At 41.6% G+C, this 25,541-nt stretch overlaps 1 protein-coding gene across 1 annotated transcript; it reads left to right on the top strand.

Moving 5' to 3' along the window:
• The first annotated feature begins 4,434 nt into the window (after positions 1-4,434).
• FAM71B (family with sequence similarity 71, member B) lies at positions 4,435-7,528 on the top strand. Its single transcript, XM_006863957.1, has 3 exons — positions 4,435-5,058; positions 6,251-6,370; positions 6,464-7,528. The coding sequence occupies exons 1-3, from the start codon at positions 4,435-4,437 to the stop codon at positions 7,526-7,528; spliced, it is 1,809 nt and encodes a 602-aa protein (XP_006864019.1).
• The last annotated feature ends 18,013 nt before the right edge of the window (positions 7,529-25,541 follow it).

Genomic DNA, 25,541 nt, shown 5'->3' with positions numbered 1-25,541 from the left:
ATGCATGGAGGGGATTGGAACCATGGCAATGTAATGATATACGATGGAATGAAAATGGAACTGAGGTTCTCTCATGTAAACTATCATATAACTCACAATAAAACATTAAAAAAAAAGAAAAAAGAAACATATCAAGCAAATGAGGACTTTATTTGGATCAAGATTTAAGCAAATCAACTGTATAAAGACATTATGAGACAATTGGGGTTAAGATGGGATAATGCTATTATGTAAAAAGGAGTCCTTGGTTTGTGTAGAAACATACTGAAGCAATTATTGATAAAATAATGTGATGTCCAAGATTTGCTTCATTATAAACCAGTGGAGGAGTGTCTTAGCTAACTGGTGGTAGTGGTGGTGGTGGTGGTGTGCTATGGAGAAGGTTCCTACTCATAGTGATCCTGCATAGGGTTTCTGAGGCTGTAAATCTTTATGAGAGCAGAAAACCTCATCTTTTTCCCACGGAACAGCTGTTAGTTTCCAACTACTGACCTTGGGTTGGCAGCCTGACTCATAACTACTACATTACCAGAGCTTTTGCTTAGCTGACTAGTGGTGCTATAACAGAACTTTATTCTTTCGTAGTTTAGAAGGCTAGCAGTCCAAATTCAAAGTGTCAGCTTTGGAGGAGGGTCCTTGCTTCCTTTCAACATCTGTGGACCTGGTATTCCTTGGAGAGCTCCATGTGTCTTGACATCACTCTTCCCCTGGATTCAGGAAGTTTCCAGTGCAGGGACCCTAGGTCCACAAGCTGAGCTCCACTCCCAGCTCTTTCTTGGTGGTGGTCAGGTCCCTCCTCTCTGATTACTTCTCTATCCTTTCAATCTCTGCTGTTGTTATTGTTAAGTGATGTCCAGTCGGTTCCTACCCATAGCGAACCTGTGTAGGGTTTCCAAGGAGTAACTGGTAAGCTTGAACTGCCAATCTTGTAGTTCAAACCTACTTTGCAGTCCAGTGCATTAACCCACAGCACCCCAGCAGGACTCCTTTTAAAAAGTATGACCTAAGCAAGGATATGACTTAAGGATGACTTGAGTACAGGTATGACTTTGAGTATTTGAGTGAGGGTGTGACTTGAGTTAAGGTGGGATTCTTGTAAGTCTGTGCCTCAGCATACAGCCCACACTAATCCTGCCTCTTTAACATGTAGAGGTTAAGATTTTGGGCAACAGATAGCAATATTGAAGGATTCCAAAGTTGGTTTGAACTGCAAGGTCGGTGGCTCAAGCCACAAGGTCAGCTCTTCGGAAACCCTATGCAGGGTGACGATGGGTCAGAACTAACTCAACCACACTTTGTTAACAACAACAATTTCTAATTTCACACCCAGAGGTAATTATTGTTAATATTTATTTTTCTTCAGAGTTAAATTTAGTATCTAATTGTAATAATGACTTTATCCCAGTTCCTTGATCAGTTCTGTCTATATTATATACATGGTCTGTTCTTCATATTTATCCTTATTGTTACCTTTTATTGGTTTAAGGAGCCCTGGTGGCATAGTGGGTTAAGGCTTGGGCTGCTAACCCACCAGCCACTCAGTAGGACAAAGATGAGGCATTGTACTCCTGTAAAAATTCAGTTTCTGAAACGCAGAGAGCATCTCTACTTTGTCCCAAAGAGTCACTATGCATTGGAATCGACTTGATGGTAGTGGGGTTTGGTTTAATGTTTTTTGTGTTTATTGTATTTAATTGCATAAATACATAAATTGAGGTCAGATATCTCATGGCTGGGAGAATGAGTCTGTTAGGAGCGGATCAATTCAGGGCCCAGAGTATGTGGAGCTTAATACATTGATTGCTCAGAAGTAAAAAGGGACAGAAAGACAGAAGAAGGAGAAGAGCGATGAAGCTAGTTGTTTTAAACCCTGACAAATAAAAAAAGTTACAATTTCTTTTATGAACACCATTTCATTTTCTTTTGAAATCTAAGGCAAGGTGATTTGCATACTGGCTTTCAGGGGAATAGTCTGGGAGTAATGGTCTTTTCTGACTGCCAGAAGATAAAGCGGAAATCAGGTTGACTTCTTGAAGTGCTTACGGCTAGCTACAGCTCATCCCACGCCATGCCAGCTCACCATCTCACTTTAGTAGTATCAACATAAAAGTACTGTGGATTTGTGCTTTAGGCCAGGGGATTTACCCAGCAGGCACATGTTGTGTACAGTATGGAAATCTCCCCACCCTCACATCCTGCCTACTTTATCATGTCCTCCCTGGCGCTTGAAAGGGCTATAAATAGCTGCCCTCTTGCCTTGCTTTTCAAAACAATTGACTTAAAATGTCTTCTCATGAGAAATGTTTACATTTCAGCCATCTATAATCTTGCATACTTACATAGATTCTATATCATATACAGCATTTTGTGCTTTCACTACCTAGAATTAAGTATTTTTGTTGTTGTTGTTAGATGCCATCAAGTCGGTACCGACTCATAGTGACCCTATGCACAACAGAATGAAACACTGCCCAATCCTGGGCCAACCTCACAATTGTTGCGATACTTGAGCCCATTGATGCTGCTACTCTGCCAATCCATCTTGATAGGGGTCTTCCTCTTTTTCTCTGACCCTCCATGTTACCAAACATGATATCCTTCTCCAGCGACTGGTCCCTCCTGACAATATGTCTGAAGTATGAGAGACAATGTCTGGCCATCCTGGCCTCCAAGGAGCTCTCTGGCTGCACTTCTTCCAACACAGATCTCTTGGTTCTTTTGGCAGCCCATGGCACTTTTAATATTCTCCTCCAACACCATAACTCAAATGCATCACTTCTTCTACGGTCTTCCTTATTCACTATCCAGCTTTCACATGCATATATATGAGGTTATTGAAAATAACTCGGGTCAGGCGCACCTTAGTCCTTAAGCTGACATCTTTACTCTTCAACACTTTAACATAGGATTACTTTTATGAGATAGACTCCATTTTTCTTTTTTTCTTTTTTTTTAAGTTGATGTTGTTAGGTGCTGTAGAGTCAGCTCTGACCCTAGGTACAACATAATGAAACACTCCTCACACTTGATGCTGTGTCTGAATCCATTGTTGCAGTCACGATGGCAATCTGTTTCATTGAGGATCTTCAACTCTTTCACTGACCTTCTACTTTGTCAGGCATGAAGTACTTCTCCAGGTACTAATTCTTTCTAATAACATGTCCAATATATGTGAGACAAAATCTTGATAACCTTGCATCTAAGGAGCATTCTGCCTCTATTCTTCCAATATACATATGCTCATTTTTATGGAAGTCCATGGTTATTTTAACATTTTTCACTAACACCCTCATTTAAAGGTATTGATTCTTGTTGTTGTTATTAGGTGCCATCTAATTGGCACCGACGATCGTGACACTATGCACAACAGAATGAAACACTGCCCAATTCAGCGCCAACCTCACAATCAGCCTGAGTCCATTGCTGCCGCCACTGTGTTAATCCATCTCATTGGGAGTCTTCTTCTTTTTCTCCAACCCTCCACTTTACCAAACATGTTAGCCTTCTCCAGGGACCGGTTCTTCTTGACAATATTCCTGAAGTATGAGAGACCAAGTCTGGCCATCATGGCTTCCAAGGAGCATTCTGGTTGTACTTCTTCCAACAAAGATTGGTTTGTTCTTTTGACAGTCCATGGTGTTTTTAATATTCTCCTCCAACACAAATCAAATGATTTTCCTAGGTCTTTCTTATTCATTGTCCAGTTTTCATAAGCATATGAGGTGATTGAGAATACCATAGCTTAGGCCAGGTGCATCCTAATCCTCAAAATGATTTATAATACTTCAAAGTTATTATTATCATGAGCCTCCCTCAAATGAGAAAATGGGTGGGAAAATTCTCCAGACCCTAGAAATCACAGTTCTGGTGGTTCTGATATATAGTAGAACCCCCGCTTTCAACCATTCGTTAGTTACATCTATATGCCTGCCAGCACTGTGCTATGCGCTGGGAACATAAAGAACAGCATTCTAGACACCCTTAGCAAGAACACAGTTTAATTCCAGCAATTTATTCACAGGAAGTAATTCAGCAAAATTTTCAGGAAGATGAGTTTCAGAATGGCTACATCTGTAACTACAACAATATTGGAAACAAACCAGACATTGACAGAAGCATAGTGATTTCATAAAGTATACATCCCAACATACTAATTTTAAAGAATAACCAAACTACACCTACATTTGCACAAGGTCCTCCTGTCCACTTAGGGGGAAGCAAGTAGCCCTGACCTAAGGAGGCACCTGTTTGGAGGTTTGGACAAAGGGCTATGTGATGGTGACATGTCACAAAGGACAGTGGGGGATAAATGCAGTGGTCCCAGGAGATTTAGGCAGAAGCCCTGGAGGGAGATGGGCAGTGGCCTTTGCTCTCCTCTCTCTTGGGCACACGATTTGTGGCTGGCCTGGCGGAACTGTCTTGAAAGAAGAGACCATGAGTGGTGAATGTGTGTTACCTTATTACACCGCGCACAGCTGCCGTTCAATGGGTGTGTTCAATACCTCCATGGGGGACTTGCAACGACAACTGTACAAAGGAGGAGAGTATGATATTTTCAAGTATGCACCAATGTTTGAGAGCGACTTTATACAGATCAGCAAAAAAGGAGAGGTGATTGATGTACACAACCGTGTCCGAATGGTGACTGTGGGCATTGCATCCACCAGCCCCATCCTTCCCCTGCCTGATGTCATGCTGCTGGCCCGACCAGTCAAAGCCTACCAAGAGCCGGATGGGTACGGTCAACCTATCAAGGGGAAAGGCCGCAAGGCCTCAAAGACCTTAGAGCTCACCAGGCTCCTTCCCTTGAAATTTGTTAAGATCTCTATCCATGACCGCGAGAAACAGCAGCTGCGCTTAAAACTTGCCACTGGCCGTACTTTTTACCTGCAGCTGTGTCCCTCTTCAGACGCACGAGAAGACCTCTTCTGCTATTGGGAAAAATTAGTTTATCTCCTGAGACCACCAGTGGAGAGTTATACCAGTACCCCGACCCTTCAAACTGGGGATCTAATGACCACATCTCTGTGTTTGACAGAAGACAACAAAAGCATCACGGTAAGCATTTTCAGAGGGGTGGGGTGGGGAATGAGAACAGGGTTCTTTGGGAGAGCAGCTAAAAGCTGGTCCTACAAAGTCTTTGGTGCAAGTTGAGACTCAGCTGAGAAATGTGCAATATTTGTGAAGACCTCTGTGCCAAAGAACTCGCTGCATAATGCAAATGGTTTGCCCTCAAATAGGACTCCTGGTGTGGTGCTGTGTGTTAATGAGCCAGATGCAAAGCTGTTTGACCTGCAAGTTTGGCGGTTCAAGCTCACCAGCTGCTCCTCGGAAACCCTATATAGGGTCACTATGGGTCGGAACCAACTCAACGGCACTTAACAACAACTAACCTAAGGGTTGGTTGGTTGGAGCCCACTCGTAGAGCTGTGGAGCCCTGATGAGCTGCAGCAGGAGGGAAAGCCACAGGCCATAAAGGTTCCAACCAGGAAAACCCTGTGGGGCAGTTCTACTCTGTAACATGTGGGGTGACCTAAGCTGCAATTGACTTGTGGTCAGTTGGTTTGGTTTGGGGTTTTTAGGGTCAAATGAGCCACCACTCAGGAACTTCCTCCCACTTTGAGGAGGTTTTGAGTGCTTCTCCAATATGTTTCATGAAGCTGAATTTCAGAGATTCCCCTAGGTGCCAGTTGCTCTGGTCTCATACCCAGGTCTGCCATCCACTCTACAGCATCTTGATTGTTCAATCTGAACACTTAACTATCCCAACCCAGGGGACTCATCTATTATGAAACCCTTGTAACAATGAGTAAGTCCTCTTTTCATTCAAACCATGCCTGCCATGTGCTGGTTTAAATGGAAATCAGTATTACACTCACGTGCACAAGCAACAATTGTGCATGAACATAACCTGTGGAGTAGCCTCCAAAATGTAAGATGTGTCTATCCCTTATCTCAACAACCCCACTTCTAAGAAATTGTCTTGCAGAAATATAAGCGTAAGTATGAAAATAAAAGTGTATCAAAATGGGAAATTAAATTGATGCTTTCCCTGGCCTGGGCATTGTTAAGCAACACTGAGTGGCCATTTGACAGGAGGTGCTGTAGACAGGATTCTTACATCAAATGGAAACTTCAATTTGATGATCTCAAAGGGTCTTCTATTGATCAGTGCTTGAGTTGCTCAGCTCAATTCCGGTCTCATTTGCTGTCTTCTCTATTTTATCTGTTTCTTTTCATACTGGCCCAGACCACAGAGCTATGTGGAGAAGGGGATCATGATGAGGTCAGAATGCACAAGCTCCGCGAGGTATCTGAAGCCACGTCTTCTGCTTACGCTGGGGGAGAGGGAATCCAACAAGCCTCCCATGCAATGCCTTCGAAAACCTCTGCAGCCATGAAACATCCATGGCCTGCCAAAGGAGCAACAATAGCAGGGGCAGCAGCAGGCCATACAACAGAGGCAACAGTAGCAGGGGCAGGAGCAAGCCATGCAACAGGGATGACAGTAGCAGGGGCAGGAGCAAGCCATGCAACAGGGACGACAGTAGCAGGGGCAGGATCAAGCCATGCAACAGGGACGGCAGTAGCAGGGGCAGCAGCTGCAGGTCGTAAAGCAAGCACAGTGAGTGTTGCAATCACCAAGTCTTCAGGCCCAGGACAGGTAAATGCAGCTCTGGCAGGCGTGGTTGCCAAGGGTCCAGGAGAAAGTGGAGCTAGCAAGGCCATGGCGGGTGCTGCCAACGTGTCCTCAGAGGGTGTTAACGCGGTCCTGGTTGGTGTCACAAGTACAACTACTCAGGGTAGTTCCACCATCTCAACAGTGGCTACCAATCTCTCTCCAGAAAGTAGCATGAGCGTGGTATTTGCAGGAGTAGCAACTACCAACAAGGCTGCTCCAGAAAGTGCTAAAGCGCCCCTTGTCTCAACCTTGCAAAGTGAAGGCTACATGAGTGAGCGGGATGGGAGCCAGAGGGTCTCCCAACCCAGTACTGAAGCCCGAAAGGAAAAAAAAGAAAGAAGAGCAAAGAAGGGCAAGAATCCTACTAGGAAAAGTTCCCATCACCATAGGTCAGGCAGGAACAAATCAACCCGTAAATCTTCCTCCCACCGGTCCATAGCTCGCCACAGAAACACCAAAGAGGATAAAAAAGAAAAAGGTCACAGCACCCTAAAGGAAAAAGGACGTAGGTCCTCCTCTCACAAAAGCATTAGCCACAGTCCCACCCCAAAAGAGTCTAAAACAACTCACAAACTCGGGAAGACCAGGTCTGCAACTAGCTCAGCTTCTCTAAGTAAGAAATCCAGCAAGATTGGCTCATTCTTCAAGAGCCTGAGAGCCATTCCTGCTTCAAAAGCAGTGATGACATCCCATGACAGAGGAGTGGACATTGTGGCCAAGACGGTGGAGAGGCACAACATCGAGGCCAAGATGGAGAAAGCACCGGGTGGCCAGGACCTGGAGATTACAGGTACCATGACTTCTGAGACCATGGAGACAATAATCTTCGAATCCAAAGTCAATTAAGTAGGAGCCAAAGCAGGAAGCTGCAAAGGAGACCAAGGCTTGGGAAATTATTCTCAGTAAGCCAATTCCAGCTTTTGATAATGCAGTTTAAATAAATAATAAAGCCATATAATACGGAATGAAATATTTGTTTTGTTTAATTATCAATGTCCCACAGCCTAGTGGTGACCTCACAGTGCTTTCTGTGATGTCAGCTGTGCCGCAGCCTGAGACTCATCTCCCCGGGCTTAGCAGAGCCAATGTAGGTGCCCTTTCTGACTTTGGATCTCAACACTACCAGCACTGCCCCATCTGTTTCTTCCCCACCCCCCACCCCACCTCCCCTTGGAGATCCCTAAAGATAGATCTCTGAAGGTTCCGGAACAGGGAGAGTCAGCCCATGGACTGGACCCGTGTCTAATCTACATCAAAGAATTGGCAGACCACAGCCTAGCTCAGCTAGCTTGTTTTCATAAATATAGTTTTAGTATGACATAGTCATACCATTCATTTACGTATTTTCTATAGCTGCTTCACACTAAACAACAGAGTTGAGTCATTGCCAGAGATACTGAATAGGCCACAAAGTCTAAAATGTTTACTATCTGGTCCTTTATGTTGTAAACTCCAGTCAATTCTGACTCACAGCCACCTGTATAGGGAAATGTTTAATCTTAGCAAGTCCAGTAGACAACTAGGGGACTTCTTGTGTGGCATGCTGCAGGATCAGCACTGGCCTGTGAACCACAAGGTCGGCAGTTCACACTCACTCAGAACCCTAAACAGGGCTGCTATGAGTTGGAACTGACTCTACAGCACTTTACAAGAAGAAGACAACTAGGGGAATGTTTATGGTAAAACTATTTGTACACAGCAATATCAATGCTATCCCCTCTGTATACAGGGTAAATAGGGACAGCCAACTTAGACATTGGCTACCTAAAATGAGGGGACAATAAAGGCATGAAGTGACTGGTTTACAAGTTTTCAAGAGGGAGTTTGGTTTAAGAGTGTGTGGGGGTAGATAGAGTCCCCACTGAGTAGTTTTCATCTTGTCTAGATGGGTCTGGTGAAAAGAGATGGGGATAAGATTCTTATGATTCAATAGTGAGTAATTGTTATCCTGACTAATTGCGACTGTTACAATTGTAAAGGTAGAATTTTGTAAAAAAATTGGATTGGTTAATCTTACAGTCCAGAAACAGAGGACTGTAGGACCATCAAGAGAGAAGAGCACAAGCACAATGTGGGACCTTATCCAGAGGAGCAGCGACACCAGAGATGGAGGCAGAGGTGGGGACCTAAAGAGAGGGAGCAGCTGAGGACTATAGATTCATGCAAAGAGAGGGACTGAGAGCTGGCAGCCAGGAGGTAGACTTGCAGAATATGCCCTTTGGTGGTGTAAATTATTATATATGCCTGAGTGTTAAAAAAAAAAAAAAAAAGAGTCAAATGAATAGAAATACTGTTGACTGATGGTACATGGAGGAGATTATAATCATTGTAATAAAACAAAGTATGTGATTTGTTGAATGTAAAACTGATGATCTGTCCTCTAAACTTTCACTCAATTCACAATAAAATATTTGTACTAGCAAAACGTTGGAAACAGCCCAGATATTTATCAGAGAGGAGAGCTGATGTATTGTGATATGAATATAGTGCATATTTCACAACAGTGAAAATGAATGCAAGCTCTCACATAATGTTGCAGAATAAAAGCAACTCAGAAAAACACATACTTGTGGTATATATTTGCTATACATAAAGAAAAAACAAGGGAATGATAAAATTCCCAGTAAATATGGGGTAGAAAGGAGATACTATCTAAGAGGTGGTACACACAGGGGCTTCCACAGATTGAGAATTGTTCTGTTTCTTAAGCACAAGTCTGTCCAGGGGACTGCATTAGTATTTTTTGTTTATTTTGAAATTTTTAACATCTCTGAAATCAGGTTGTTGGATTTTTAAATTACTGTAAACCAGCTTGGTGGCTCTGTAGGATAAGTATTAGACTGTGAGTCTGAAGTTCACCTGTTTGAGCCTCAGGAGAGAGTTAAGGTTTTCTGCTCCCCTAAAGATTCACAGGGTCACTTGATAGCAACAACATTTAGCAAACAACTTGCAAAAGCTCTGATGTCATTGCCACATTTGCTTAGAAATGGCTTAGCAAATTTATTTCAGATATATATGTCCTTCTTACATATACCCAAAAATGATACATGCCAAATATTTAAGCCTGAACCATTTTAATATAAAATAATCTTACATAACATAAAAAAGAACATTCAGAACACAGAAATCATATTGGGGTATTAATGAGAAACAACAAAATAATCTAGAATACTGGGTATAAATCAATTATGCAAATTATGCATGGATGTGGAAAATAATTACAAAAAATTTTAAAAAATCATATAAATTTTGAAATAGGATTAAAAAATTTTAAACAGTTTGCCGGGGTCTGCCCTCGACATAGTTGTCACGAGTGTTTGGTTCACGAGGAGGGGAGATCCAGCAGCGATAGGGATAGCAAAAGAATACACAGACAAATAGAAGGAGGGAGACAATGAGGCACCCCAAAGCCAGGGTGGATGCATCACTGGTGGGCAGGCTTGGGAGTATAGTCATCGTGGCCTCTGCAGGCAGCAACTCACTGCCCTGCAATCTTTACTGCATGCTTTCCAACCAGTAATGCACACTTGGGGAGGCCCGGGCCTCTGCTTTATTTAGGGGAGGAGTTTCACACCAAGCTGGGAGGGACTTAGGCAAGGTACAGCTAACATCAGTACTTTTCCAGACATTCAGGTAACTTTACATCATACTTTGCTGGTTCGAATCTCAGGCCAGCAACTTGGATTCTCAGGCCCAATTAACATATCTATAGCCCCTGAGGTTAGTTGGGGGAAGGTGAGAGTTCTGCAGGAGAGGCCCAGGTGAATGGGCTGCACCTGGAAAAGGGATTAGGGAGGATGGGTTCTTTGTCTATAGAACAAAGAACCAAGAAGTAGCTAAGATATTTTTAGTTAATCCTTTTGGAGAAAGGCTTGACCTTGCAACCTTTAGTCTTAGCTTTAGGAAAATATCACATTTATCTGTGGATTTTCAAAGGCTCCGTGTATTAATTTAATATATATAACTGAATATTAAGATGAAAGCAATTTGCCATTAACTGCCAGTGGCCTCATTTGTTACACTCGGCCCTAGAGGGCCTCGAACCTCTGACTAGTCTTACACGGTCTGCAACAACAGTTATTATAAAACATACATTTATTATAAAAACAATACATTGTTTTTATAATAAATGTTTTAAAAGATATTTTTCATTGAGTCTATGAAAGTAAATTTTTAATAGCAGATACAAGTTGGATTTGAGAAAAAGGATCTGAGAACTCTGTGTTGGTATGAACTCAGGTGACAACTGCCCCCCCTTTGAATTCTTTGTTTGCTGTCCTCTATGAAAATGGCACCTATTAGAACAGAAGTTGGGATTCAAGTAAAACATAGGGGCCTTCTCTTTAGATCAAATATATGTGGAGGTGTTACTGCAAACTGATGGCCTAATGGTGCTCGCCTTGTGAAAAATTCATTGCTCAGAGACAGGTGTGATAAAACAAGCAAGGTTTAATGGAGGGGGTAAGGGACGGCATGTTCTTCAAATCTGCCTCCTCCAGGAAAAGGACTGATAGTGATCTTGGGCGTAAAGTAGGGGGTCCGAGGAATTCTAGGAACTTCTTGTTGTGTTGTGTTTATCACAGGTCATACTGACCACTCCAGGCATGTTATTTCCAGTATGTGCTATTTTCTGCTTCATTGGTGGTCAGTTAGTCAGCAGTAGTTTTGCTGGTTTCCTGGATGCACAGATTTCTCAAGAGATGTATAACTGTTTTTCTTCATTCCTAGAATAGCCTTCAGGGTAGGTGTTAACTACTGATCAATCTCTAGGAAGGTGCTGACAAAGGTCACTCTACTTAGAACTAGACTCACTTGATCCAGCTGCAGCTTCAGAGGATGTGATAAACAGAGTTCTCTGGACTTTGCTGTCTTCAGATTGTCAAGGACAGCCCTTCTCAGGATGTTCTGCAGGGTGGCTGAAAAATCCCACCTTGTGATTTCCGGTATGCAAAGACCAGTCATTGTTGTTGACCAGGAAGTCCTTGGAACTGACTCTTGAAGTACCAGGTAAATGTAGAGGGGAAGGAAGAGTGTTATGGACTGAACTGAGGCCTCTCCTAAAAGATATGTAGACATCCCAGCCCTTGGTATATTGAATGTGACCGTGTTTAGAAATAGGGTCTTTGAAGATGTTTATCAGTTAACATGAGGTCATAATGGAGTAGAGGGAGCCCTAATCCAATTTGAGTGATGTCATTATAAAAGAAAAGAGACATGGGGGAAGGATGACCACATGAAGCTACATCTATAAACCAAGGAACACCTGGAGCTCCGAAAAGTGGGTGAGATAAGAAAATACCTTCTACGAATCAGGCTGCTAATTTCACGGTCAACAGTTCGAAGATACCAGTGGTTTCCCAGGAGAAAGATGAGGCTTCCTGCTCCCTTAAAGATTTACAGCCTCGGAAACCCTGTACAAGGGTCACTATGAGTCAAAACTGACTCCATGGCACACCACCACCACTGGAGACTTTCTGATGTGGCGCTGTGAATTAATGCACTAGACTGCAAAGTCAGTTTGAACTGTAAGGTTGGTGGTTCAAGTTCACCAGACACTCCTCAGAAATGCTATACAGGGTGGCTAAGGGTCAGAACTGTCTTGATGCCACTTAACAACAACAACAAAGAGACCAGAGAGAGCATGGCTCTAGTGGATGCATTAATTTTGACTACCAGCCTGCAGGACTGTGACTGACCCACTTTGTGATCCTTTGTTATGATTGCTGTTTTTGTTGTTAAGTGCCATCAAATCAGTTCTGACCCATAGTGAACCTCCACAGGGTTTCTAAGGAGTGACTGGTGAATTTGAACCACTGACCTTGTGGTTCAAACTGACCTTGCGGTCCAGTGCTTATCCTATAGCATCACAACTAGGAAAATCATATAGTGTTTCTCATGCAGGTTCTCAAAGCTCTAAGGTGGTTTTGGGGGAAGCCACCTGGAAATGTAACAAAGGATAGAGGCAAGGGGAAACTTTTTTCAAAGCCCTTGACCTGGAGTCCAAAATTTACAGATGAATCTCATGATTCTATAGGCCATGATACTACCTTTATTCTCCTTGTCTTGCCTTATGCTCTCTCCATTCTACCCGCCCCACTCAAAGAGTCATCAATATAAACCTAGTTTATCCACCATGCAGGGTGTTAGTAAGCAGACTTGCATCTCAAACAAACACCATTGAAGGCAGGTGGAGGTGGGGACTTGCCCACCATGCCACGCTCTGCCATGCACTTTCTCCGCATTTCCTTTTAAATTTCAGTAGTTCATCTAGAGATAGATACATAAATACCTACATGTTTTAAAACAACAGGCTTTTTCCTTCAGAGGGAAATACCAATTGAGGCATCAAGTCAATACACCCCATCAGATAAAGGTCAATATTTTTGACAACATGGTACCATTTTTGCTGTTATAAGTGCAATGAAGGACTAGATGGTTGATTGATTACTAACCAATGTCCCAAGCTTAAAGTCTGAGTTTTCCTTGAGTGCACATGCATAAAGGTGGCAAGAGAATCCTGGTCAAGAGTAAAATGAGAAAATGGCTAATGTGACTTTGTGAAGATAGCAGGACTTTGTGTTGTGGTGGGAAGAAGCAAACTGCCTCAAAATATTGAAGGCATGCTCTCATGGCTGGCGGGGTAAGAGTGGTAAGAGGTATATTACAGAGGGCATCAAGGAACAGCTGTGTGGGGCTCTGAGATCCAGGTGAAGGATTCTGACCTTTGTCCTTAGAGTACTGGGAAGCCACAGGAACGAGACTTTGGCAGTGGAGTGACTTGATCAGATTTACACTCTGGAAAGGTCACTGTGATTGCTGTATGGAGAAATATTGGGGAAGGGGTTGCTAACATGTAACCTATGTCACTTTCTATATCTGAGGCCCAGGTTATCTAAAATGCAGAAATAAGAAGGATGTTTTGAAAAATACCTTCCATTTGAAATACTGTACCACCAGACACTCCTTCAACGAAAGGGGGTCCCAGGTGCTGGGGATGCTGCCGACAGCCTTCAGCTAGCAGTGAGTTACAAAATTGCCTGCCGAAGATGGTTGTCTCGCGCAAGGTGATGGTCTTTCCGGAGCAGCCACATTGTTGTTGTTGTTATGTGCCGTGGAGTCGGTTCTGACTCATAGCAATCCTGTACAGGGTTTCCGAGGCTGTAAATCTTTACGGGAGCAGAAAGCCTAATCTTTCTTCCGCGGAACAGCTGGTAGTTTCAAACTGCTGTCCTTGAGGTTCGCAGCCTGATTCGTAACCACTACGCTACCAGAGCAGCCACATTAAGACTGATCAATTCCAAAGAGCAATTCTAGCTCCAGAGCTCCCAGTGCAGCGTGTATCACAACTCAACTTCTCCCTTTGTGCACTCCTGCTTGGATCCTTTCCCTTGACCCTGTCTAGGTTTCGGTGCCTGTAAATCTTTACAGGACCAGAAAGCCTCATCTTTCTCCTGCCGAGCAACTGGTGGGTCTGAACTGCTGATTTTGCAGTTAGCAGTCCAGTGCTTATCCTACAGCACTTACATCAACATCTTGCCCATTAAAGTCTTCAAAATCTGGTTCTTGGAGAATGCCACTGGTGATACCGTATCAGTGTAATGTACTGGGGTCACGTCATTCTTATCCCACTAACTTTATGAGAAGAGTTCATGGTAGCCAGGAAAACTATGATGCTGCATTTGCAATTTTGAATTTAAATAGTTTTGAATTTAAATTACTTTTAAATAATTAAAAATATATTTACTACTTGAAACAATGATGTGTACTGTATAAAAACTTAGAACGTGCAGACATGAAAATGAAGGAAACAAAAATCCCATGGATAGTCTTGATAATTCATTGTTTGCTTAACAATAGACTGCCTAAACTTCCACTCCGGGAATATGTAGTAGACCTACTTTTTCCTATCCCTCCTACTAAATACAAATAGAACCCTGGCATAGTATAGAAAATAAACATCAGAAGACTCTGAAAGGTAGAAGTCAAATCAGCTAGAGATCCTTGGTTAAGTTCCCTGAGCTTTCTTTGCCTCGCATATGTCAGACTTTGAGCTGAAGAAACTGGCAACCCCAAAACTAGTAGGCACAGGCAAAAGAAAGCCCCTCAAAAAGTCTGCATTCTCTAGCCAAAGGGCCAGGATAAGGGTATCCTTGTTGTTGTTGTTATACCGTGGAGTCCTAGCACAATGGAAATCTTTCAGGCAGTCTACTCCAGTTCAATACCAACACCATCCACATCAGCAAAGGCTCTAATAAAGTGTCCCAACACCCTGCTGATCCAGGCTTAGTCTTGAGTTTCCTGGCATGCATACATATATATCCAGAAATGATATAGGGACCTAGAGCTAAAGGGGTTCTCAGGATAGCATGGAGTCATTGAGACAGAGGAAACATGTACTATGATGGGAAGAAGCAAAGCGTCTCAAAATACTGACACTAAGGGGCATCAGAGTAGGTCAAGTAGGGAGCTTGTAGGCCAAATAGGACTTTCATCCCTGCAACCTGGTGTGAGGAATCTGGGTTGCGGTGCTGTGGGTTAATGTGCTGGACTGCAAAGTTGGTCGGAATCAAAAGACTGGCCGCCCAAGCTCACCAGTTGCTCCTAGGAAACGCTATACAGGGCCCCTCTGGGTTGAGCTGATTTGACTACACTTAACAACAACAACCTGGTATGGCACTGTAGGATTAGCACTGGACTGTGAACCACAAGGTTGGCGGTTTAAACCCGCCAGCTTCTCCTTGGTAACCCTATACAAAGTCACCATGAGTTGGAATTAACTTGATGGCACTTAACAACAGCAACAATAACCACAAGGTCTGCAGTTCAAATCTACCAGCTGATTTCAGAAACCCTACATACAAGAGAAATTTCACTGAAAAGGATATACAGATGATAAATAAGTACAAGAAAAGATATTCAATACTTAGCCATTAAAAGAAAACAAACAAATAAAAAACCCAAACCCACTGCCATGGAGTTGATTCTGACTCAAAGCAATCATTGAGTAAAACGGCTCCTTAGGGTTTGCACAACTGCAAGCTTTGCAGAAGCGGACAGCCTCACCTTTCTTCTGCAGAGTGGCTGGGAGGTCTGAACCACTGACCTTGTAGGTTAGCAAGGTCAGTACCACAGGGGCTTCTCATAAACCATTAAAGAAATGCAAATTAAAATCACAACGAGATATTACTACACACCTACCAGGATGAAAAAAAAAAAAAAATGCTAAAGAGGATCTAAGGAGCTCTGGTAGCGTAGTGGTTATGAATCGGGCTGTGAACCGCAAGGTCAGCAGTTCGAAACTACCAGCTGTTCCACAGGAGAAAGAGGAGGCTTTCTGCTCCTGTAAAGATTTATAGCCTCAGAAACTCTGTACAGGGTCCCTATGAGTCGGAACTGACTCTAAGGCACTTAACAACAACAACAACAATAAAGAGGATCTAGAGAGACACTGGAACACTCATATATTGCTGATGAGACTAAAAATGGTATGGTCCTCTAGAAAATCGTTTGGCAGTTTCTTAAAAAAACTAAACATACAACTACCATGTTGGTGTTAGGTGCCATTGAGTCGGTTCTGACTTATAGCCATCCTAGGTACAGCAGAAAGAAGCGCGGCCTGGTTCTGCACCATCCTCACAATCATAGCTGTGTTTGCGTCCATTGATGCAGCAATGGAATGCAGAAATTACACTCCTGGGTGTTTATCCTAGAGAAATGAGCATTTATAGTAACATACAAATGAGTATAAGAATGCTTATAGAAGTTTTATTTGTAATAGCTGAGAGCTAGAAACAAGATAACCTTTAATGGGTGTATGATCAAACTGTGGAAGACTAGATAGCCAAACTTTGTGAATGTCCAGAGAATTATGCAGATTGTAAAAAATTAATCCTCAAAGGTTGCATACTGGTGTTTCCATTTATGCAGTCAGCCCCTAATTATAAACTTCCCATTTATATATAACCCCCAGTAGTTATGAACCAACCCCCATAATGCTACTATATTAAAAACTCCAAATGGGTACCACTTTTTGACATGCATCAAAGAATTATTATTACCGCATTATGCTAACGATGTTTTCATATATCTAGAAGTGTTTCTTAAACAATTTATTCATAAAAAGGTACACTATACTATGGAGTCCTGGTGTGGCGCTGTGGGTTAATGCGCCAGCTGCAAAGCCATTTGAACTGCAAGGTTGGTGGTTCAAGCTTACCAGTTGCTCCTTGGAAACCCTATACAGGGTCACTATGGGTCGGAATTGACTTGACAACACTTCACTCCAACAACAAATATATTATAACAAACCTTGAACTAGCTAACATTAGATACCAATCATACCTAATCATGTTGACATGCGTGCAAATTCAACTTAAAGACAGATTTAGGATGGGAACTCATTTGTAATCTGGGTACTGCCCATATAACTTTCTTAAAATGACAAAATCATAAAAATGAAAACAGATTAGTGGTTGCCAGAGTTTAAGAAATGGTTGGGAGTAAGAGGAAATTGGGTATGGATATAAAAGTGCACCATAGAGAATCTTTGTAGAGAGAGAATTAGTCTGTATCTTGACTGCATGATCATGACATGGCACTATAGTTATACAAGATGTTACATTTGAGAGATAAGAGTACAAGGGGCTTCTGTGTTTTATTTCTTACAACTGTATCTGTATCTACAATTATCTCAAAATAAAAAATTTAATTTAAAAAGTGAGCTAGTTATGAAATTGCAGAATGTTTTCCTTATGACCTGGAAAGGAAAGCCAGCTCCCACCCCTCCACCCCATCATCCATTGGGCGGTGGTGGTGGTTATGTGCTGTGGAGTCAGTTCCGACTCATAGTAACCCTGTACAGGGTTTTTGAGGCTGTAAATCTTTACAGGAGCAGAAAGCCTCATCTTTCTCCCACAGAACATCTGGTAGTTTTGAACTGCTGACTGACCTTGTGGTTCGTAGTCCAATTTGTAACCACCACATAACTGGGCAGGACTCTTCAAATGACTTTTGAAATGTGTGAAATTGCTGTCTCCTTTTTTGTTTATTTGTTGTTGTTGTTGTTAAGTACTGTGGAGTTGGTTCTGACTCATAGTGACCCTGCACAGGGTTTCCGAGGCTATAAATCTTTACGGGAGCAGAAAGCCTCATCTTTCTCCTGTGGAGTGGCTGGTAGTTTCAAACTGCCGACCTTGAGATTAGCAGTCCGATTCGTAACCACTGTGCTACCAGAGCTCCTTTTTTGTGTGTATAATCAACAGTAAATATAGAAAGAGAAACGAATAAAACCAATCAATGTCAAGTCAGGAAGAAAATTTAGAGATGTATGATTCAGTTGCTTTCAAACTTTATGTCCAGCTCCACTTTGGGTTGTTGAAATGAAACCTTCCATAGAACCTAGTAAACAGAAGAGATAAAGGTGGAGGTACTTTGTTCAAAGCTGCTCTCCAGATAAATTAGGCTTTTAGTATAGCCATGAAAATAAAGCAGGCTCATAATGATGTCTTAAGGTAGAGCAATACTGCCACACATCTAGAAAAGAGTCTGTAAGTGGTGGTAGAGGTGTGCTGTGGAGTCGGTTTTGACTCCTTTGTTGTTGTTAAGTACCGTGGAGTCAGTCCCAACTCACAGCGACCCTGCACAGGGTTTCTGAGGCTGTAAATCTTTACGGGAGCGGGACACCTCATCTTTCTCCTGTGGAACCTTGTATATGGTGGGAGCAGAAAGCTTCATTTTTCTCCCATGGAATGGCTGGTAGTTTCAAACTGTTGACCTTTAGGTTAGCAGCCCAACTTCTAACCACTACGCTACCAGAGCTCCTGTAAGTGTGGGAAGAACTAAGGAAACCTTTTGGAGAAGGTCACAATTGAAATGGACCTTAAAGTTGTTGTTGTTGTGAGGTGCTGTTGAGTTGGTTTCAATTCAGAGCCACCGTACAAACAACAGAAAACAACACTGATCAGTCCTGCGCCATCCTCGGGATCTCTGCTTTATTGGAGCCCATTGTTGCAGCCACTGTGTCAATCCATTTCGTCAGTTCACGGATTGCCTATTCTATCAAACATGATGCCTTCTCCAGGAACTGACTGGTCCCTCCTGATAACATGTCCAAAGAATATGAGAAGAAGTCTTGCTGGCCTTGCTTCTAAGGAGTATTCGGGCTGTGCTTCTTCCAAGACACGTTTGTTCGCCCTTCTGGCCGCATACCCAGTATTATTCTCCAGAAGCGTAACCACAAATACATCAATTTTTCTTAGCTTTTCTTTATTCATTGTCCAACTTTCACATGTATGGCTTAGGTAGGGAACACCTTAGTCCTCAAGGTAACATCTTTGCTTTTCAACACTTGGAAGAGGTCTTTTATAGCAAATTTGTCCAATGCAGTATGACATTTTATTTCTTGACTGCTGCTTCCATGTGCATTATTATAGGATCCAAGTAACATGAAATCCTAAAAGAAGGACCTTAAATGGGTTGGATCTAGTCCAAATCTTTTTTTGGAGAATGTGTAGGAAATGAATCAGCCAGAGAACCAATAAAATGGGTAGGCTTTGTGATGATTTGAAGAACTGGTATGACAATGGTACAGATATTCTTTATGGTGAAAGGTCACCCAATCATGTAAGTAGATTTTAATAGACTGCAAAGCCATTTGAACTTCAAGGTTGGCAGTTCAAGCTCACTAGCGGCTCTTTGGGAACTGTATACAGGATCGCTATGGGTCGAATCAACTCAACGGCACTTAGCAACAACAACACTTACAATAAATAATTCAAAAGATAGTTCTTCCCTTTTTATAAGATTCAAAGTACATTTTAAGTTCCTCATCCAGCAAGGGATAGCTAACAATGTACTTCAATGAGCTCATACTTGCATTTGGGGAATAAATCTGCAATAAATTTTAAACTGAGGATTGTTGTTGTTAAGTGCCGTTGAGTTGTAGCGACCCTATATAGGGTTTCTGAGGAGTAGCTGGTGGGTTTGAACTGCTGACCTTGTTGTTTGCAGTCCAGTCCTGACCCTATAGTGCCACACCAGGAGTTCAAACTGAGGATGGTACTCATATAAAGACCCCTGGTGTGGAGCTGCAGGTTAAGCACTGGACTGCTAACTGCAAATTCAGCAGTTCAAACTCACCAGTTGCTTATGGGATAAATATGAGGTTTTCTGCTCCAATAAAAATTTCCAGCCATGGAAGCTCTATAGGTATCAACTTGATGGTGGCGATTTTTTTATTTTTTTTTTCATTTTAATTTTTTTGGGGAGGGGGCTTAGTATTCATATGCCAGGGTTAATGTGAAAATAGGACAATGATAAGGTAGACCATAGAATTGATACATTTGAGTTATGATGTTGGAGAATAATATTAAAAGTACCGTGGACTACCACAAGAACAAACTAATCTGTGTTGGAAGAAGTACAACCAGAATGCTCCTTAAAAGCCAAGATGGCAAGACTTTGTCTTTCATACTTCGGACATGTTATCAGAAGGGACTCATCCCTGGAGAAGGGCATCCTGCTTGGTAAAGTGGAGGGGTACCGAAAGAGAGGAAAATCCCCCATGGGATGGATTGGCACACTGACAGCAACAGTGGGCTCAGGGGTAACAAAGACAGTGAGAATTGCAGGACTGGGCAGTGTTTTATTCTGTTAATGCATAAGGTGGCTGAGTCAGAACTGACTCAAAGGTAATTTACAACAAATGCCAGGGTTAATGCTGCCCTCTACTGTTAAGCAAAGGTGTAGCAGAGAAAGCAAACTGCAGGCATCTTCCTCTTCAGTCAACTGCATACAGGTCCTCTGGGTGGTGAAATTACTGTTATTGAAAAAGACATTAGGACTAATGAGACAACAACAGTAGAAAGGTGAGGAGGAACTGAAACTATACTGAAGACTGCAGAGAGCAATGAATTAGCAATGACTCTTACCCAAAGGAGTCCTGGTGGGATTGAAGTCAGCCACAAACTTGGTGGTTCAAACCTACTAGCCACTCTGAGGAAGAAAGATGCTCCCATAAGGATGGAAACCCTACAAATGGTTGTTATGAATTAGAATCTACTTGATAGCACCATTTAAACAATATATATCAGGCTAAGTAAAAAAATTATCGCTACTGGGGGTTCCAGTTCATATTTGCAAGCAAAATATGTTTAAAAATGCTTCTGCAATCAGTGGATGGCTGTTGACTATTTCTTTCAGTAATGAAGTTTCTCTTGGTCTCATTAGGGTGCCTTCAAAAAAAAAAAAAAAAAAGGATGCTAAAAAAATTGTACAATAATCAGCTACCTCATAGAACTGATTTTTTCCCATCAGTTTTTTTTAAAAGATAGAAGCTAATGAAGATGATTTTATGTAAAGACTCATAATAGGGGATAAGTCTTGGATTTACCGATAATGTCAGAGAACAGGGTCCAATCAAAACAGTGGCTTCCAAGAGGATCGTCTGGGCCAGTTAAATTCAAGGCAGGGAGGGCAGCGCAGAAGGTTATGAGGACTGTTTTGCTTAGATTCTAAAGAGGGTACGTTTGATAGTTATTCTGGAAGGGCACAAGATGATAATAAAACCTTATTGTGAAGAGGTTTTAATAAAACTGAGAACTGCATTGGCCAGGAAAGTTGCACTGAGGAATTTTTTCCATCCTGACAATGCACCTGCTCATTCTTCCAGGGTAGTAAGGGCTGCACTATGAGAATTTTATAGGAAAATCTTACTCCATCTACCCTCCAGCCCTGACCTTTCCCCTTCATATTTTTTTTGCTTTCCAAAGGAACACAATTTGAGTCCCTCAAAGATGACAAAGCTGCTGTCTTGATGTTTAGAGAATTATTTGTGGAAAGGTTAGAGAGATGGAAACATCACCTTCAGAAGTGTATAGACCTAGATGGAGAATAGGTTGAGAAACAGTAGCTTCACATTTTGTAATCTTTGTTTAATGAAGGTTTCTATGGTTTAGTAGTAAAATACGTTGACATAATCTCTTGTGACCTGATAAACATCGTATAATAGTGTTGAAATGGCAAATACTTGTAAATATATATTTACCATAATAAATGACAATTTAGAAATCACATGATAGAAAGGAGCAGGGCTGAAGAAATTTTAATTTGCTGTCTCTCATTCCCTCTGCCTCGGCTGATTAAAGAGCTCAGATACAATGTAATTAACTTCCAAGTCGGTGGTTCAAACTCATCAGCCACTTCTAAGAACACCTACCCAGGGTCACTATGAGTCAGAACTGACTTGATGGGACTTGACAACAACAACAACAGCATATACTTACCTGGAGTCCTGGTGTGGTGCTGTAGGATAGACACAGTACAGCTAAACGCAAGGTCAGTGGTTCACACTTACCAGTAGTTCTTCAGAAACCTTATAAAAGGTTGCTGTGAGTTGGAACCCACTGGATGGTATTTAACAACATGTATGTACCTACCAAAGGAGCTCTGGTAGTGCATCGGTTAAGAATCAGGCTGCAAACTGCAAGGTCAGCAGTTTGAAACTACCAGCTGCTCCGTGGGAGAAAGATGAGGAGTTCTGCTCCCGTAAAGATTTACAGCCTTGGAAACCCTGTTCAGGGTCGCTATGGGTCAGAACTGACTCGATGGCACTGAACAACAACATGTACCTACCAATGACAAGAGTAGTGAGACCAACAAATTCAAGAAATATTGGACTTCCATATATGAAAAAAGAGAAAGAAATTTCAAAGCTTACCTCAAGCATATATAAAAATTAACCCAAAAGAGCATAGATCTCAAATGTAAAACTTAAAATTACAAAACTTCCAAAAGAAAGCTTATGGAAAAACTTTGTGACCTTGGGCTAGGCAAAACTTTCCTAGGTAGGACACCAAAAGCGGGAGCCGTGAAAGAAACCTTTTGATAAATAGAACTCCATCAAAATGAAAATCCTCTGTTCTAGACAACTGTTAAGAAAATGAAAATATTAGCCACAGATTGGGAGAAAATATTTCCAAAATACATACCCAATAGAGGACTTTTGTACTTTTGTACATACCAGAGTATGTATGCATGTAACATATGTGTATATATGTGCATACATATATATATGCTTCAAGAGGTTTGTGGAAAATTCCACTATCTTTTAATTCCATATTTCCATAAATTTTTGAAGTTCCTCATATATATTCTTATAAATCAATATTAAGAAAACAAATTAAATTTTTTTAAATGAACTATTAAGCCATGAAAAACCGTGGAGGAACCTTAAATGAATACTGCTAAGTGAAGCCAATCCCCTAAAGCTATACACTGTATGCTTTTAATTATACAGCATTCTGGAAAAAGGCAAATCGATATGGCTAGAGAGAAGATCGGGGGCTTGGAGAGGGACAAATAAGTGGAACACAGGGCAGTTTTAGGGCAGTGAACCTACTCAGGATGATATTGTAGTGATGGACATGTGACATTAAGCATTTCAAAGCCCATAGGACTGCGCGACACAAAGAATGAAGTCTAATGTACAGCATGGCCTTTAATTAGTAACTATATATCAATATTGGTACACTGGTTGTAAAAAATGTACCACAGGAATGCAAGCAAGGAGAAATTATGTTTTAGGAGGAGGGGGTATATGGGAACACTGTACTGTCTGCACAATATTGCTGTAAACCTAACACTGCTCTAAATAATAAACTCTCTTATGAACTTTTTAAATGAGGACAGACAATTTACTAAAGAAGAGATACATATGCTAAGTCAGCAAATGAAAGATGCTCAATCCAGGAAATACACATTAAAACCATTATACAATTCTGTATTGGAGGTACAGAACTAAATGAAAATGTTAGTATCAAGCCTAGATGAGAATATACAGAGCAATATTCACTGAAAGGAAAAAGAGTTTGACAGTTTCTTTTATAGTTAAACACACTTACTATTAGGCAGGAGTCTCTGGGTGAGGCAGATGGTTAAGTGCTGGACTATTAGCTAGAAAGTTGGTAGTTCACACACACACAGAAGCGCCTGGGAAAACAGACCTGGTGATCTGCTTCCAAAAGGTCTCAACCTTGAAAATCCTATGGAACAATTCTACTCTGTGCACACGGAGTCTCATGAGTCAGAATAAACTTGACGGCAACTAACAATAACAGCCCATAAAGCACAGAATTCCCTTTCTTATGTAGTTGCCCAAGAGAACTGGAAATATATGACTATATGTATATTTACACATCAATGACTATCGTAGCTTTATTTGTGATAGTCAAAACTAGAAGCAATCCAAGCATCCATCAACTGGTAAATAAGTACACAATTTGTGGTGTTTTGTTGTTGCTAAGTGCATTTGAGTCATCTCTGACTCATAGCGACCCTGTATAGGCCTACCAAGGAGAGGCTGGTGGGCTTGAACTGTGACCTTATAGTCCAGCGCTTATCCTACAGAGCCACACTACTCAGTTATTGTGATAGTTAATGTTATGTGTCAATTTGGCTGGACCATGATTCTCTGACTTGGCAATTATATAGCTATGTAGTAATCCTCAATGACGATATCTGATATAATATAATCACCTCCAATCAGTTGAAAGGGAATTTCCTTGGGGTGTGGCCTGTATTCAATATATATGGACATTCAGGAAAGCTCTCTTGCTTTTTGCTGGACCTGGATCCTGCATTTGGCTTGTCATCATCTGGCTATGGTTCTTTGGATTTGAGCCAGTAGCCTACCATATTATCTATCAATCCTGTGATTTGTTAGCTCCAGCAGCTTGTGAACTAGCAGCCTGCCATCTTACCAGTCATTATTGGGTTCATCAGGCCCTGCTGCGAAGTGAATCAGCATCCCCTTGTTCTGTTCTAATGAGTGCTTCTTATTGTGATAGAGGAAAGTATTCATAGTTGGGACTTTATTAAAAAAAATTTAGAACTAATATAAAATGCTAGAAGTTTGGATCTACAGTATGTATGGGAGAAAGAGAGGAATAAATGATGACTTCAAGAGTTGAATCTTTGCAGTTGAGTCAATAGCTGTTGTGAGCTGCTATAGTTTGATCTTTTGAATGCTGCTTCCATGAGTTTTGATTGTGGATCCAAGCAAAATAATGTCTTTGACAACTTCAATTTTTGTCTCCATTTATCATGATGTTACTAGATGGATTGTGAAGATTTTTATTTTCTTTACGTTGAGGTACAATCTGTACTGAAGGCATTTGGGGAAAAGCAAGGTTCAAGGAATTGCTGAATACAAATAGAAATGTTTCAACTAACTGATGCAGCACTAGAAGTGTTCACTCGCCTATTTCAAGAAATTTGGAAGACAGCTACCTGGCCAGCCAATTAGAAAAGGTCCATATTTGTGCCCTTTCTGAAGAAAGGTGATCCCATCAAATGCAGAATTCATCAAACAACATCACTTACATGCTGAAGATAATTAAACAAAGGTTACAGCAGTACAATAAAAGGGAGTTGCCAGAAATTTAGACTAGAGTCAGAAGAGCTTGTGGAAATACAGATGTTATAGCTAATGTCAGATGGATCTTAGCTGAAAGCAGAAAATACCAGAAAGATGTTTATTTGTGTTTTATTGACTGTGCAAAAATGTTCAACTGTGTGGATCATAACAAGTTATGGATAATACTGTGCTAATGAGGAACCTGTTAACCTGTAGTGGTTACTAATAGTAACCTGTAGTGGTTATGTTTCTCTGCTATTTATAGAGTTTCAGTGACTAGCGATTCAGAAATAGTTTGTCACTCTTTCTTCCTAGTCTGTCTTTGTTTTGTAGCTCATCTGAAACCTGTCCACCATGGGTGACCCTGCAGGTTATTTAAAACATCGGTGGCATAGCCCTCAGAATCACAGCAACTCAAACCACCACAGCATGACAGACTGACGAGTG

Source organism: Chrysochloris asiatica, unplaced genomic scaffold (assembly GCF_000296735.1).
Source record: "Chrysochloris asiatica unplaced genomic scaffold, ChrAsi1.0 scaffold00057, whole genome shotgun sequence".
Lineage (NCBI taxonomy): Eukaryota > Metazoa > Chordata > Mammalia > Afrosoricida > Chrysochloridae > Chrysochloris > Chrysochloris asiatica.
Note: the sequence above shows the minus strand (reverse complement) of the source record. Positions and strands in the feature narration are given on the sequence as shown.

What these genes read in the sequence shown, in the direction of transcription:
- FAM71B (XM_006863957.1), top strand. Translation starts at nt 4,435, where the DNA reads ATGAGTGGTGAATGTGTGTTACCTTATTACACCGCGCACAGCTGCCGT. An exon ending in AAGACAACAAAAGCATCACG is followed by an intron (nt 5,059 to 6,250) that starts GTAAGCATTTTC and finishes ATACTGGCCCAG; the next exon opens with ACCACAGAGCTATGTGGAGA. An exon ending in GAATCCAACAAGCCTCCCAT is followed by an intron (nt 6,371 to 6,463) that starts GCAATGCCTTCG and finishes CATACAACAGAG; the next exon opens with GCAACAGTAGCAGGGGCAGG.